Genomic DNA, 13593 nt, shown 5'->3' with positions numbered 1-13593 from the left:
CCGCCATTCTAACCACAACCTTGCTGTTCAGGCTTTCGCCAATCAGGCCTCAGCCAACCGGCCCCGTGCTCGTACCGCTGGTGTCTTGGATACCCCTGGAAGCCGATTGATGAGAACATACGTATCTGGCAATTCTGGTCTTTCAAACCCTGTTTCTTCAGCTGAAATTCGCCTGCAAGACGACAAAGATTATGACGATCTTCCTCAAGCTGTTGCTGGAATCAATCTCGGTAGATCCAACAGCCGCAATGCAGGACTTCTCAGCGCTGATGAGCAGGGTCTTGAGGGTCCTACCAGTGCACTTTGGCTGGGCAGCATTCCTACATCCACCACTACATCGACCCTGATCGAGATGTTCAAGTCTCACGGTCCTATCCTCTCGGCCCGAGTTCTCACTCACAAGAACTGCGGTTTTGTCAACTTTGAGAGGGTCGAGAGTGCCATCTCTGCCAAAGCAAGCATGAACAGCAAGGAAATTTTCCCCGGTGCTGGCCCCATCCGCATCAACTTCGCCAAGCCACCTTCTGCGTCCAACACTCCTGGCCATGATGGAGTCTTCCCTTCGCCCAGCCCTGATCCATTCGCGAAGGGACAGGACAGCGCACAGGGAACGAATGCCACTACTCCTGCTGGTGAGACTCCTTCTGCCTCTGCCGCTACCAACGCGGCTCCCAAAGCTCCTTCTCTCCGCGAAATGACACCCGACATTCTCGAGATTGTCAAGCAGTTTGGTGCTTCTGAGGAGGACAGGTTCCGAATCACTCGCAACCTTCAGTCCGCCATACAGTTTAACTCGTTCGTTGAGGAAATCCCCCCCATTCGTGAGCCTGCTCATACCCGGGTCCATGATGCACCTAAACTCCGGGATATCCGCAAGCGGATTGACAACCAGAGCTTGTCTCAGGCTGAGATCGAGAACATTGCCGTCGATATGCTTCCGGAGATCGCCGAGCTCTCGTCCGACTATCTGGGTAACACAGTGGTGCAGAAGCTGTTCGAGCACTGCTCTGACCAGCTTCGTGATGCCATGCTGTCCGAGATAGCCCCTCACTTGGCTGAGATCGGTGTTCACAAGAACGGCACTTGGGCTGCCCAGAAAATCATCGATGTCTGCAAGACCCCTGCCCAGATGACTTTGATCACTGAACACATTCGCCCATACACTATCCCGCTTTTCTTGGACCAGTATGGCAACTATGTTCTTCAGGGCTGCCTCAAGTTCGGCGCTCCCTACAACGATTTCATCTTCGAGACCATGCTTGCTCGCATGTGGGAGGTCGCCCAGGGCCGATACGGCGCTCGTGCGATGAGAGCTTGTCTTGAGAGCCACCATTCTACTAAGGACCAGCAGCGAATGCTGGCTGCCGCCATCGCCCTCAACAGCGTGCAGTTGGCAACCAACGCTAACGGCGCCCTTCTCTTGACTTGGTTCCTGGACACCTGCACTTTCCCTCAGCGTCGAACAGTCCTGTCGCCCCAGCTTGTGCCTTACCTAGTCCACCTTTGCACCCACAAGGTTGCCTACCTCACTGTTCTGAAGGTCATCAACCAGAAAGCAGAGGCAGATGCCAGGGACGCCATTCTCCAAGCCTTGTTTTTCACGCCCAATGACCAGGTGCTGGAGGCCATTCTGAAGGATCACCAGTGCGGTGCTACTCTCATCTTCAAGGTGCTTACGACGCCCTTCTTCGATGAGTCCATTCGCAATCAAGTTGTTGAGAATGTTAAGAACGTTCTTGTCAGGATCAAGGCTCAGCCCAACCAAGGCTACAAGCGCCTGATGGATGAGGTTGGCCTGTCAACCCGCAGCGCTGGTAACAACCGTGACGCCAGCACACACGCTGAGCAGCGCCAGCGTCCATCTTCTAGGCAGGCAAACTCCAACGGCCACCACCCTAACTCTGCACACTCCAACAAGCCTTTCTACAATTCTATGAACCAGCCAGCTAACCCTCCTGGATTTGATATGCCATATGGAGGTCAACGAAACGAGTCTGCGGATAACGGTGTTTCTGCATTCCCCCAGTTTAACCAGGGCATGATGTACAACACACCCGGTGGCCCGATGCCTGCCAACATGCAGCCAATGCAATACCAGCAGATGATGAATCGCGGACCGCCGCCCATGAACTACAACTATCCTCCCATGCAGGCTGGATACGGTGGTTTCAATGGCCCTAACCCTTCGGTTGACCAGTATCGCCAGCAGAACATGCCCAACGGCAGCCCTATCCAGCCGCCTGTTTCACAGATGCCTCAGATGCCCGCTGGCCAAACCCCGTTCGCCCCTCCTGGATTCGGCATGGGAATGGGCAATTACGGCTACGGAAATATGGGAGGTATGCCTAACATGGGATACATGCAACAGGAGCAGGGTAACCCTAGAAGAGGTCGCGTAAGACAGCCACAGTCTCGCAATGGGCAGCCAAGAAGAGGGGGCTAATCAACTATTCTCAGAGATGATCAAGACGACTGTAGCTTCGCATCGCTTCAAGAGGCTCAGCCCATGTTGAGCCGATCTTGGCAGGTTTTCTCGTCAGTTTTCAGACAAGTTCATGAACATGACGCTATGAGGAGTTATGATGTTCTTACTCGGGGCAATACAGCGAAGACACAAGCGTCTAGGGTGGCGGTTCAGATTTGGTTTGGGCCTCATTTGGGCAACTTTGGATGCCTTGTCCTTTTGCTTCCCCGCCTGCTTTCTTTTTTTTTTTTTTTCTCTTCTACTTACGGGGCTCACCTCAGGCAGGTCTTGAAAGTGTCGGTACCGTGAAACAAAGATTGAGGAAAAGCAGTATCATTTCTCTACGATTGAACGAACCCGAAAAAACGAAACAAAGAAATTAAATATTACACGATTCTGTTCAGAGCGGCGGTTGACTCTTGGTCTGTTTATTCTTTCTATGGGGCTCTTTGGGACTCTGCCTGTAGTGAGTCTTTCTTATAGCGGCTCGACGTCAGTCTTGATGAAAGAGACAATGCAATACTTTGGGGGAAGAATGTCAGGGCATTACGAATGATGCCAAGGAAATTCATCTTACAACCTTTGCCGAGACTAGCTACACTTGCAGGCCATGTCTCACAGAGGATTGTTGTATACTAAAAAAGATTTGCAAGAGCTTTTCTGACGTATCTGCGTCTTGTAGCTTTTTATGACTTAGCAATTGATGTTATTTATTGAACTTGATCTCAGACAAATTGGTGATGATGACATGAAGAAATGTGCCGCACACCATACTACGAGCATCATAGATATATCAAGCGTTGAATATAGAGCTTAACATTGAGCGCCACATCAACCGATCTGGCTCAAACGTAAGGTGATTAAAAATCATGTATCTTGTCTCCTATTCATTTCGATACCAACTACTCGTTGCATCTACCTCTGTATCCCTCCCTTCCTTCTAGGTAGCTGATTCGATCAGTTTCTTTCCACGCTATGCTTCGCCCACTTCCGACTATGATACAACAAAGAGTAATAAGAGCGCAACATACCCGGATGCTCTTGCATCCTGCTGCCTACTTCCTGCTACTGAGCTCTCGCCACGGGGGCGAACCAAGGGTCATTTCGTGCATAATATAGAGTTTTGAAAAGGGACAAAGACGTTATGAGGGCACAAATCAAGCGACGATGATGGGGGTGTTCGATGTGATGGGGCAACGGCGCTCGTGGCGAAGAGTGTTGTTGGTTGGCTTCGTTGTGACAATGCCCAGAAAATGAGATAGCAATAACAAGGACGAATCGATTGACAGAAAGCATCCAGAAATCTCTATAATCGTGGACCGCAATTCAAATAGCAAAACCCTCCGAACTCCGGCGATCTGTAGTCAAAAGCGTCGCACGAAAAGAAGATAGTTAAGTAATGGTCGAGTTGTTTTGGTGGAGGGCTTTCATGAGTACATGCGAAGCTCGAGAAATTCATACAGAGGTGTGTGCTTTCCTCCGTGAAATTGGAATGGGGTTTATGGTGGAGGTAAATAGAGTACCAATTTGGCAGGATTATTAGAAACCACGATTTACTCTCACGGAGCGACAGGGCTGAGTCTCCGAAGTGGAGGCTGTTATTCAGTCCAGGTCCATAGAGCCTTCGGTGTGGTCAAAGGTGGAGGGAGGAGTAGGTTCAGTAACTGGAAGTGCCGTAACCTTGTCGAGTGGCTCGGCAATGGCAGAGTCCTGAGGGGACAGGATGCTTGGAATGACATCCTCGTTGAGAAGGGCAGCGGAAACACCATCGGGCTCCCCAAGAAGTTGTCGAATACGACTTCCCACAGAGTCCACCTGAGCAAGAAGAGCACGCAGACTACGCTTATCGTTATCTGTCAAGTGGCCTGTGGAAACGTTGCTGGCGTCTGTCTTTGTCATGAGCGATAACACGCTGGGATCAGCGGCATCCTATCGGTTCTTTGTCAGTAACATGTACAGGGCAGTGGATTGCCAAGACTTACCAGTAGGGCTGTGACCAGGTGGTCAACACCATCTGACTTGCTCTCCTTGAGGCTGGTCAACGTTAAGGCTAACTGCATTTCGTCCACAGTTCTCTGCAGATCAGAACCTGCAAGAGGTCGGTTTGGGTCACTTCCAGGCGGGGCGACTTGTACCCATCTGGGCTCATCACGACGGGGACCGTAACCAGCATGTTGACGGCGTAGCCTATAATCATTATTAGCATGTGACTGTTTCGCGTCGAGTGCCAATACTCACTGCTCAATAAAATCAAGCACAATGCCTTTCGCAGGTAACTTGTAAGCTCGGCCGAACGAGTCAGGGTCTGGCCAGCCAGAGTTGTTTGGAGTTTCAGGTTCGGACTCATCACTCCAATCCACCTCGATGTGCCCATTGTTCTTGATACCGCGTGATAGAGCTGGCACAATGGTCTGGGCACCCTTGATTTTGCGGAAACGGTGAGCTGGTGCAAGTGGACGGACCTCGGCCATGATCTCTTCCGGATGCAGAGGACACCGCCAGTTCTTGAGCACGGGTGGAACAGCAAGAGGGGGGTCTAGGCAGTCAATGTGCCAGTAGAACGGGCAGACGCTGCACGGAATGATAGCTCGCACATCTGTGGCAGACTTTTGACAGCCATGGCAGATTACTGCTTGCCCTTCATCACGCTGCTTGAAAAAGTCTGGCAACTCTTCGTAGCCATTCTTTTTCCTGGAATGCTTGTCAGTACACATGAATGAATTTCGCTTAAACCACTACTACTCACTTGGCCGTCTTGGAAGCAATGACTTCCTCGTAATCGCCGTCTGTGGCAGCTTTGACGCCTTCAAAGCGGGTCTGTAATTTCTTGGGGAGGCTGAAGGCGCGAGGAATGCTCTTCTCCAGGTTGATGAGAGCCGCAGCAAAAACACCCTTGAAGGCGGGCATGCGCAAGGGATATCGCTTGTACAAGCACTCGTTGCAAAACCACTCGTCGGGAAGATGATCTGAGGGTATCATTCCCACGCATTCAAAGTGGAATGACCGCGGGCATCCATCGCAGCAAACGACATCTCCAGCAGCACCGCATGCAGAGCAATCTTCATCATTGTCCGATACCTAGATAAGGGGGTCAGCTTAGTCAAACATGCTCATGTCCGTTATATTCAGCTCAGCATGCGCTGCACTTCGCGTTTCAACCCGTCCTGGTTGCTGATTCAAATGCTGGGGGCTGGTTCGGAAAAGCGGATCTTCGGGGGCCACGAGAAATTACCCCGTAGGTGATCCTGGCCCAGCGTGACAAGGCACAGCACAAATTTGGCCACCATCTGGTGAATTTTCGAGCAAAGTCCATGATGTTGAGTTTTCCGTATATGCGTGACCAGTTCGAACCAAGACGGGTTTTGCGCATTTTTGGGAAGATGGAAATGGAGAAAGGAGAAATAACATACCTGTTCCTTGGCTACACCGTTGATCGAAGGGGACTCTCCCAAGGGTCGAGGCACTCCAGCAGCAGTTCCGCCTCGTTTCTTGATGGGACTAGAATAAAGATATGATTAGCATGATCTCGACACGTAAACGATGAAGGAAGGTGGCGTGTTCGCGACATCTTGAGATGGCGGCCGCGAGTGATGAAAAGATCAGTCCAGGCGCATAGGAATCTGTAACACCTCATAAAACCAGGAGTCTCATCAGAAATATGAGAATCGTGGCATTCTGATGACGACTGCAGTGCTGCTCATCATGGGGGCGATGCAGATGGTGACAAGGTGATGATTTGGGTGTGACTTACGATGACTTGACACGAAGGCCAGTTCTCGGCTTCTTGGGGGGACGTAGCGTGGGCGTTGCAGCCCGTGATCCTCCGGCTGAGCTGTCCCTCTCATCACGCTGAAAAGACCACGCAACAGGCGACACGATAGCGTCGATCTCATCGTGAGGTCTCTTGCTAGCCGACCGCGTAGACCTCGTTGTTGCCGTAGAGGCAGCGGCGGATTGACGCGTCTTCCTCGTCGATTTTGCCGGAGTCGTGAAGAGGTCCTCATCGATTTCTCCTCCCCGAACAGAGCTTTCCTGGGCCATGACGCTGTTGGCAAACTTTTGCGCATCGCGCCTCCGGTCCCAAAATGCCTCGTCGTTATCATGACTGGCACGAGCGTCATCAGCAGGGGCAGATGATGCCTTGTTCTTTGCTGTCTTGGGCTTTGTAGGCAGATTGGGAAAGATTTGTGCAGCAGGAACCCTTCCTGGCATACTGGCGTCGGCACTCACGCTGATGGTCGCACTTGCAGGTGCATCAGCGTTGATGTGATTGCTGGTGTTGATGTGAGTGTGAGTGTGAATGTTGGTGTTTGAGGTGGGAATGGTGGGTGATGATGGCTGCTGCTTAGTAGTAGACTTGTTGGTCTTGGTACCGGCCTTGGTCTTAGGCTTGGACTTGGTACTGGTAGTAGTACTTGTCTTGGAGGCGATTGATTTGCGGCGGGTGGTGATTGGCCGAGGTTTTGGCGCATCACTGGAGTCGGGTCCAGGTGGTCCAGGGCGACCTGTACCCCCTCGACGAACCGGGCTGGGGCTGCCCATCATGGCCTCAGGCGACGATAGGCTGAGAGCTGATGAGAGAGATGAGTCGCTTGAAGCTGAATCTCGCCTGTTTCGCTTGCGCGAGGGCGTTTGAGGTAGGTTGTCTGAAGACATTTTTCGTGGTGTGTTGCGGGTTGCCTGAGCCTGTGCTTGAAATTGAGATGGATGAGAAGAAGAGTGAGTGCGAGAATGCGATGTCTTTGCCCTCTTGGCAGCTCGAGCTGGCGGCTGATTGCTCTGCCCTTTCTCCTCCTCCTCTTCATCGACAAACTGCTCCTCGGTCTCAGGATCTGTCTCAACGTCTGCAACCTCGACCACCTCCTCCACTTGATTGTGAAGCAGCAACTTTGCATACGGTGCTGCCTTGGGTTTGTGGGGAGTGAATCTGCTGTTGGTGGTCGGGGGGATAAAATAATAGCATCCTTGGTTGTCCTTCTTGCCTTCTCGCTTCTTCTTTTCCATTTGTTTAGAAAATTTGCGCATCGTAGCCTCATCAGCCGTTTGTGTGAAGACGTCCTCAACCATGGCAACGAACTTGGGGTCACTCGACTTTTCGTCGTAGAGAGTCCGCAGCGCCCACGCGGTCGGGTATCGGTAGTGTTTGAGGGCCTCGTCCACCGCAGCCTCGATAACCTTGTCTGCAAATTCTTTATCTTCGGGTTCCACCGGTTCAGCTGCGTGAATAGTCGCTTCTGCCTTGATTGCGTCTGCCTCTGCCTCTGCCTCTGCCACCACCTCCTCGTCTTCTTCCTCTTCAGAATCCTTGATCACGTTTGTGATCTCCGCTTTGGCTACTGGCGTGGCTGCCTTGATTCCCTTCTCAGATCCTCTGCGCTCTTTTGTCCCCTTTGCTGCTGGCTTAGTCACAATAGAGCTCCGGTGGCCGGCTGAAGAGCGCCGTGTCCGCTTTCCCAGAGATATACGACCAGATTGGCGTCGTTTCGGCCGACTCGGATCGTAATCTTCGTCGTTCTCGTCGTCAGCTGCTGCTGCGGCGTCTTTGAGAACAATGGAAATCCTCCGTGGCGGTGTAGGAGGTAGGGTGACAGGTGGAGGGGAAGAGTTTGCCGCTCTGGCCGTAATCGCAACATCTGTCTCCGCCTCCACATCCGCGTCCACATCCACGTCAACATCCACCACTGGGTCGGTCGCGGTGATGAGCGCTGCATTTTTGGCAGCACTTGCCCCTGACGGCCTCAATATAATTCTCTTGACACCAGAACTCGTTTCAGGTCCCGTCTTCTTGGGTTTTGGCAGACTTCCCAAGGGGGCCATGTTCTCGACCACACCGTAGCGCACCAGTCCGTCATCCTCGAAGCTCGCCTTGCTCTGCACGCTCGGCTCCAGCCAACGCTGCATAAATGCTCTTGAGCTCTCGGTCGCCCCCTTAGACGCGTCGAGGACTCCGTTCCATTTGGTATTTTGAGATTGCGCAGGACTAGAATAACGGGATCGTGTAGCGCGGGTATTTGACGAAATCATTGTGCTGTGCTTTGGCTTGCCTGTCCTGGAGGGGGTCGGGCAGCCTGCGTTATGCGTGCGCCTCTCTGCGTGTGCCAGTTGCCGTGGTACGGGCAGCGCACCTCTCTAGGACTACTGGAAGAATGATGGTTAGCATGAAAGTCCAAAAGTAAAAAAAGGGGGTAAATAATGTATTTTTTATACTTTTCTTTTAAAAAGCAGCATGAATTACTGCCGTATTATCGCGTCTTTCAAGGTCGTGGACGCGGGTTGTTGAAGAGTGAGAGAGGGTGGGTTGCTTTTCGTTGCAGGTTGAGACTCGGCTTTTGCTCTGCTCTGCTTCCTCGCCTTGACTTGAAAGACAGGACCCATACCCAGTGTCAGTGCATGCATCGGAGCTGACGGCGCGGGTCGGACAAGGAACAAGGGGGGGCCAAGGCAACCCAAGACGGTGGGAAAAAAGAGTTTCTAGCACCAGGTAGTCTTTTTGTTCTTTATTCCGCTATTCTTTGGTGGGTTGTGCTATAGCTGACGGCTATGTATCAACAGCAGTTGTCAGGCAATCCTGTGGTAAAATCCCACGGGTCAGGAGGTATGACCCAATGTTGACAGTAGGTACTAAGCTTAGTACATATCCCTTCTTTCAGTGGTTCCCATAGCACCTGGGGCCTCAATCCTCTCTCCCTGCCTTTACTCATTTACAAGTGTTAAGCCCCGGCTGCCCGCCTTCTTTTCCCCTTTACCTTTTCCATATCAAAGATGATTTATCATTCTTTCGTCTGGTTTATGTTACCAACTTCTTGACGGTTCATCTTCCCATCCATACTCACTAGAATTGCCAACACTTTATTTAGGTTAGTAATTTTGGGCAAGCTTCAGTACTAACTAGGTCATAGATAGAGATAGGAGCTCTCTCCTCATCCATCCATCCATAGCTCCCTCCCATAGCAACCATTGCAATCCACTCACTAGTAGTAGCTCAAGGTTACCATCCATGCTACAGAATTTAAGGTAAAGTGGTTTGGTAACTTCTACACTCTTAGTCTGCATCCAAACTATGTCTGACCTCCTTGATCGTCTTGAAGATGAAGTTGTTGTGATGGTTACCGATGCATGATACGAATAGGGGTTGCCTCTGGTCGCCTCTGTAATCCATACCTGTTGCGCCCAGAAATAGGTATCTGGTCATGAAGCCACTGTGACGGATAGATTGTGAGGGGAGACAGTCTGAAAATGCTGGTTTATCGGCACTGGGTCATTGGTGCTGTGCTCAGATTGCCCAACAGTGCCCTCCTCTGGTTGCAAGTCACAACAACCTGCCTACCTTAGGCAGCCAAGTCCAAGTCACCGACTAATTGAATTGGTCGATGACTGACATTTGCCTTGCATGCCTGACTTTGCTCTCCTCGTTCTGTTACTCACCTTTTTTTTTTTTTTTTTTTTTTGCAGGCCAGGTGCAGTCAGGGGGCCTGCGCCATGAGCAGACATCCCATCCCGCATTCTAATTGACACCGAGTTGGCCACCAACCCTGGGTAAACGAATGCACTACTGTTGGCAACAGTCATGCCGGCTTGTTGCGACCATTGTCCACCCTCGTACCATCCTGCAAGTCTTGGCCTTATCGACGACCTCCTATGCATCACAAACACCTATATCAAGTCGCCCGGGTTTGAATCACAAATGCATTCATGGTTGATCAGTATCAGGATGTGTGGGATTTCTATATATTTCTGGTCGCTCCACACCACCTGATCAAACCGGGCGGTGTCGGGTTTGGCGATTCCAGTCGTCCCTTTCAGCCTTCCAACAGTTTTCCTATGAAGACGCTTTCCTTCATGTGTATGGCCCATCCAATGGTGGAAAAGTCGTTGGCCTAAACTGCCGATATACATCCTTCTTGACTCGCGCTTCTGGCTTCACCCGTCCTCGGGTCCTTGGTCTTTCCGCACCTCTTCGACACATCTTTTCATGCCGCATACCTTACTCTTCGTCGCCCTCCTTCTTGGCAGTCTTCTTCTTAGGCTTGCTCTTCTTCTTACCAGTGTTTCGGGCAATGGGCTGCTCCAGGATCTTGAGAATCTCCTCGTCCTCGATCCTCTTGTCGGTCTCGTACTTCTCAAGGTCCAGAGGGGGGGGGGCACCCAGCTTGGTGATACCATTCTTGGTAATAGCTTGGCTTTATGTCAGTATCAACTGTCGCAATGTACCTTGTATTTTACATAGAGTATTACTCACCAAAGGTTGTAAGGTATCGGGCAACGGGGGAGTTATCCTTGTCGCCAACGAGTTCGTATTGGCGGAAGACGTTTCCTCGGACACACTCGACGACACCAGACTTGGCATCGCGCTCGTCCTCAAGCTGTCGCAAGCTGAAGGGGAAAGTACCGAACTTCTTCTGGACCTCGTTGAGGATCTTGCGCGAAGTAGGTCGCTTCAGGCCATAAGTCTGGTTGGTGCGGCGGTGAAGAGTGGCACGCTGGTCAAGTCCCTTGACCTTGCCAGAGCCCAGGCTGACGCCGACCTCAACACCCCAAACCTCACCAATTTCAGGGACACCCTCGCCCTTGGTGCCCTCTGCAGGGGAAAGGACAATCTTCTTGCTGCCTTCGATCTCATTGTGGTCGAAGAGCCACGAGGTGGTGCTCTCGACGATGTTGACCTCGTATGTCTTGGCAACCTTCTCGAGAAGGCTGGTGATCTTGGCCTGTGTAGGGGCTTTCTGGGCAGCAGCCTTGGCCTTCTCCTCGTCGGAGCCTTGGGCCAGAGTGCCAGGGGGGATCATCAATCGCAGGAGGACCTCGTTGATGTAGTAGTTGGCAAGGATCAGATCGGCAGTGCGGCCAGTGATCTTGTCGCCAGCCTTGTCTTCGGGGGTGGCGATGATGGTGTCACAGACGATGGAACCGAAACCATCGATTTGGGCACCAAGCTGGATCTTGATAGCCTCGCCATCCTTGATCTCGGCGCCGGCCTCAGCCTCGTCGGATGTGAGAGGAGTGTAGGGGGTGACGTAGGACGAAGGGGAGACGGTGGTGGGGTGAGAGAAACCTTTTCAGCGGCATTAGCTATGTCATCGGGGTCAGACTCGTGTAGGACGAACCCTTGTTGATCTTCTTTCCTCGGTAGACCTTGGAGATCTCTTCCTCGATGAGCTTGTCTCCCTGCTGGCAGATATCGACAATTTTGGCTCCAGGAACGACGAGCTTGGAAACCTCGGCAAGAACCTTCTCAGAGATCTGAGCAGCGGTCTTGTACTTAGTGAGGGTATCTGGGTTAGCCAGAGAGTAATCTGAGAACTTGAGTCAGTATTCCAGAGCTCAATGCAGTGGTTTTTTTAGGCTGGACGAGGCCATCGTGGGGCATTGTTGACGAGGGCGTTGGCAAGAGTGAATGGGTTGGTTGTTGTTATGGCGGGGCAGTAAGTGAGTGGTGATGAAGTAACGAGGGGTAGCAGCACCTGATTGTGCAATGCAGAGTCGTAGCTGAGCTTGAGCTTGAGCTTGCTCTTGAGCTTGCAGAAGTAGGAATACAGAAGCTCATGTGCATTTCGGTCCAGGACTTGACTTGAGAGAACGACTTACCGACTTCCTTGTTCTCCGACGACATGGTGGGCAATTTTTCTGTTTGACTTGGTTGGGTTAAAAAGTGAAGAACTACAAATGCCGGGGCAATGTGGATGAAAGCTCGAGTAGGTCAGTCGCACAGAATCAGAATGGAATGGAATAGGTCAGGTAACTGGAGAGCCAGTGGGTTTTACGGCTGGAATGGGAAGTGGGGATTGAGCTGGAGGGCTTCGACAGCAGGGTTTTGATGTTAGTACGTTTGGTGGAGGGGTCACTTTATCGAACTCTACTTAATACGAGAAAGAGAGAGAGAGGGGGAAAACCTTGAGAGTGCTGGGAGTAGTAAGTAGGGTACCTGGGTAGATATGCATATAGATACAGGTAGTTATATCACCTAGACACCTGTCTACCAGCACCAGGACGTTCTACCTTTTGGCATATTGATGTCTACTCATAAGAGACATTGTGGTTTGTTTTACTTTTCGTTGCTAGGCTCATACTATTCTGACTCTGGGTACTAACTCTGTTCTACTCTTGAGTCGTTGCCTCCCAGTAAATAAAGATGGATATCCGTGTCGTGTGGGCAACTGCCTTTGTGCGCACAACCAAGCGCCACATACTCATGCATGATCCCAGATCTTGTAAAGGTCTGGTTTGTATTACTCTGTCTGTCTACGCACCTCATGCAATTGAGGGATTAGAGTCATACTTTTCTTACGCCTCTCATTGAATCCATATCCATCACCCAACTTCCCTCCACCCAATTCAATACATCACTGTTGATGGATTATCAGGAACAGAACTGTACTTAGTCTGCAGGTGGTCATGACTTCATCCAGCCCTATTCCGTCTTGGGCATTCGGTCGCTCCCGTGCCGGCACCCTTTGAAGTTACCCTACACTTTTCCACCTGTCGGTTGGTTCAGCACCAAGTTTTGGCACTTACGATAGATGATTGCGTCTAGTAGCCATTTATATACTTTGACTTTTTGGTGTATGGAAACTCTTTTGTTTCAGTGCAAACTTACTTGCCCTTTAAGATATTTAGAGGTTCAACTAATACGTTGGTGTCACTGTAATCATCTTTCTACCAACGTCACTACAACGCAATTCTAAACCACTCGCAGCCATTTTGGAGATTTATACGAAATGATAGTGAATTATAATCTGAGAATCCTACTAGGCATTGTGATCATGTCGAAACTGAAGCAAATCCAGCCAGAGAAGTCACTCTCGAACATGTTTTTCATACATTCAAATTGTTGTAGGTTAAGATGCTTGAGCCACATACGCATTTGTTCTCCTGTGGCGCAGTCAGTGACAAGTACATCAGGTCGGCCGTGTAAGTAGTGGGACGCCATGTACACACTACTAACTAAGCCACTGAGTAAGTAGTTGCAGCTTCCCGTCGCGGTATGGCAGAATCCTCCCTGCCTGCTGTTGCAACTGAACTGAACAAATCCTCAAGCCTCGCGCCTTTTCTACCTGAGGTAGCCTTCAGTCCAACAACGTCGAACCCACCCGCCAGAGACAACACTCCCTAAAGAAAAAGCCTACATACAT

General features: G+C 51.0%; 4 protein-coding genes across 4 annotated transcripts; 1 reads left to right on the top strand and 3 right to left on the bottom strand.

Moving 5' to 3' along the window:
• Window positions 1–109: 109 nt before the first annotated feature.
• On the top strand, window positions 110–2443 carry FGSG_13028 (uncharacterized protein; the record flags this gene model as incomplete). Its single annotated transcript, XM_011328330.1, has 1 exon — window positions 110–2443. One exon carries the CDS (start codon window positions 110–112, stop codon window positions 2441–2443), a length of 2334 nt encoding a protein of 777 aa, XP_011326632.1.
• A 1623-nt stretch (window positions 2444–4066) lies between these two features.
• FGSG_13027 (uncharacterized protein) lies at window positions 4067–5371 on the bottom strand (the record flags this gene model as incomplete). Its single annotated transcript, XM_011328329.1, has 4 exons — window positions 4067–4393; window positions 4447–4651; window positions 4703–5155; window positions 5211–5371. 4 exons carry the CDS (start codon window positions 5369–5371, stop codon window positions 4067–4069), a joined length of 1146 nt encoding a protein of 381 aa, XP_011326631.1.
• An 840-nt stretch (window positions 5372–6211) lies between these two features.
• On the bottom strand, window positions 6212–8365 carry FGSG_13026 (uncharacterized protein; the record flags this gene model as incomplete). Its single annotated transcript, XM_011328328.1, has 1 exon — window positions 6212–8365. One exon carries the CDS (start codon window positions 8363–8365, stop codon window positions 6212–6214), a length of 2154 nt encoding a protein of 717 aa, XP_011326630.1.
• Window positions 8366–10158: 1793 nt separating this feature from the next.
• Window positions 10159–12112, bottom strand: FGSG_06955 (uncharacterized protein). Its single transcript, XM_011328327.1, has 4 exons — window positions 12050–12112; window positions 11569–11757; window positions 10704–11516; window positions 10159–10639 (listed from the first exon to the last, which is right to left on the bottom strand). Exons 1-4 carry the CDS (start codon window positions 12072–12074, stop codon window positions 10449–10451), a joined length of 1218 nt encoding a protein of 405 aa, XP_011326629.1. The 5' UTR covers window positions 12075–12112; the 3' UTR covers window positions 10159–10448.
• Between the last annotated feature and the right edge of the window lie 1481 nt (window positions 12113–13593).

This window comes from Fusarium graminearum, chromosome 4, assembly GCF_000240135.3.
Source record: "Fusarium graminearum PH-1 chromosome 4, whole genome shotgun sequence".
Lineage (NCBI taxonomy): Eukaryota > Fungi > Ascomycota > Sordariomycetes > Hypocreales > Nectriaceae > Fusarium > Fusarium graminearum.
Note: the sequence above shows the minus strand (reverse complement) of the source record. Positions and strands in the feature narration are given on the sequence as shown.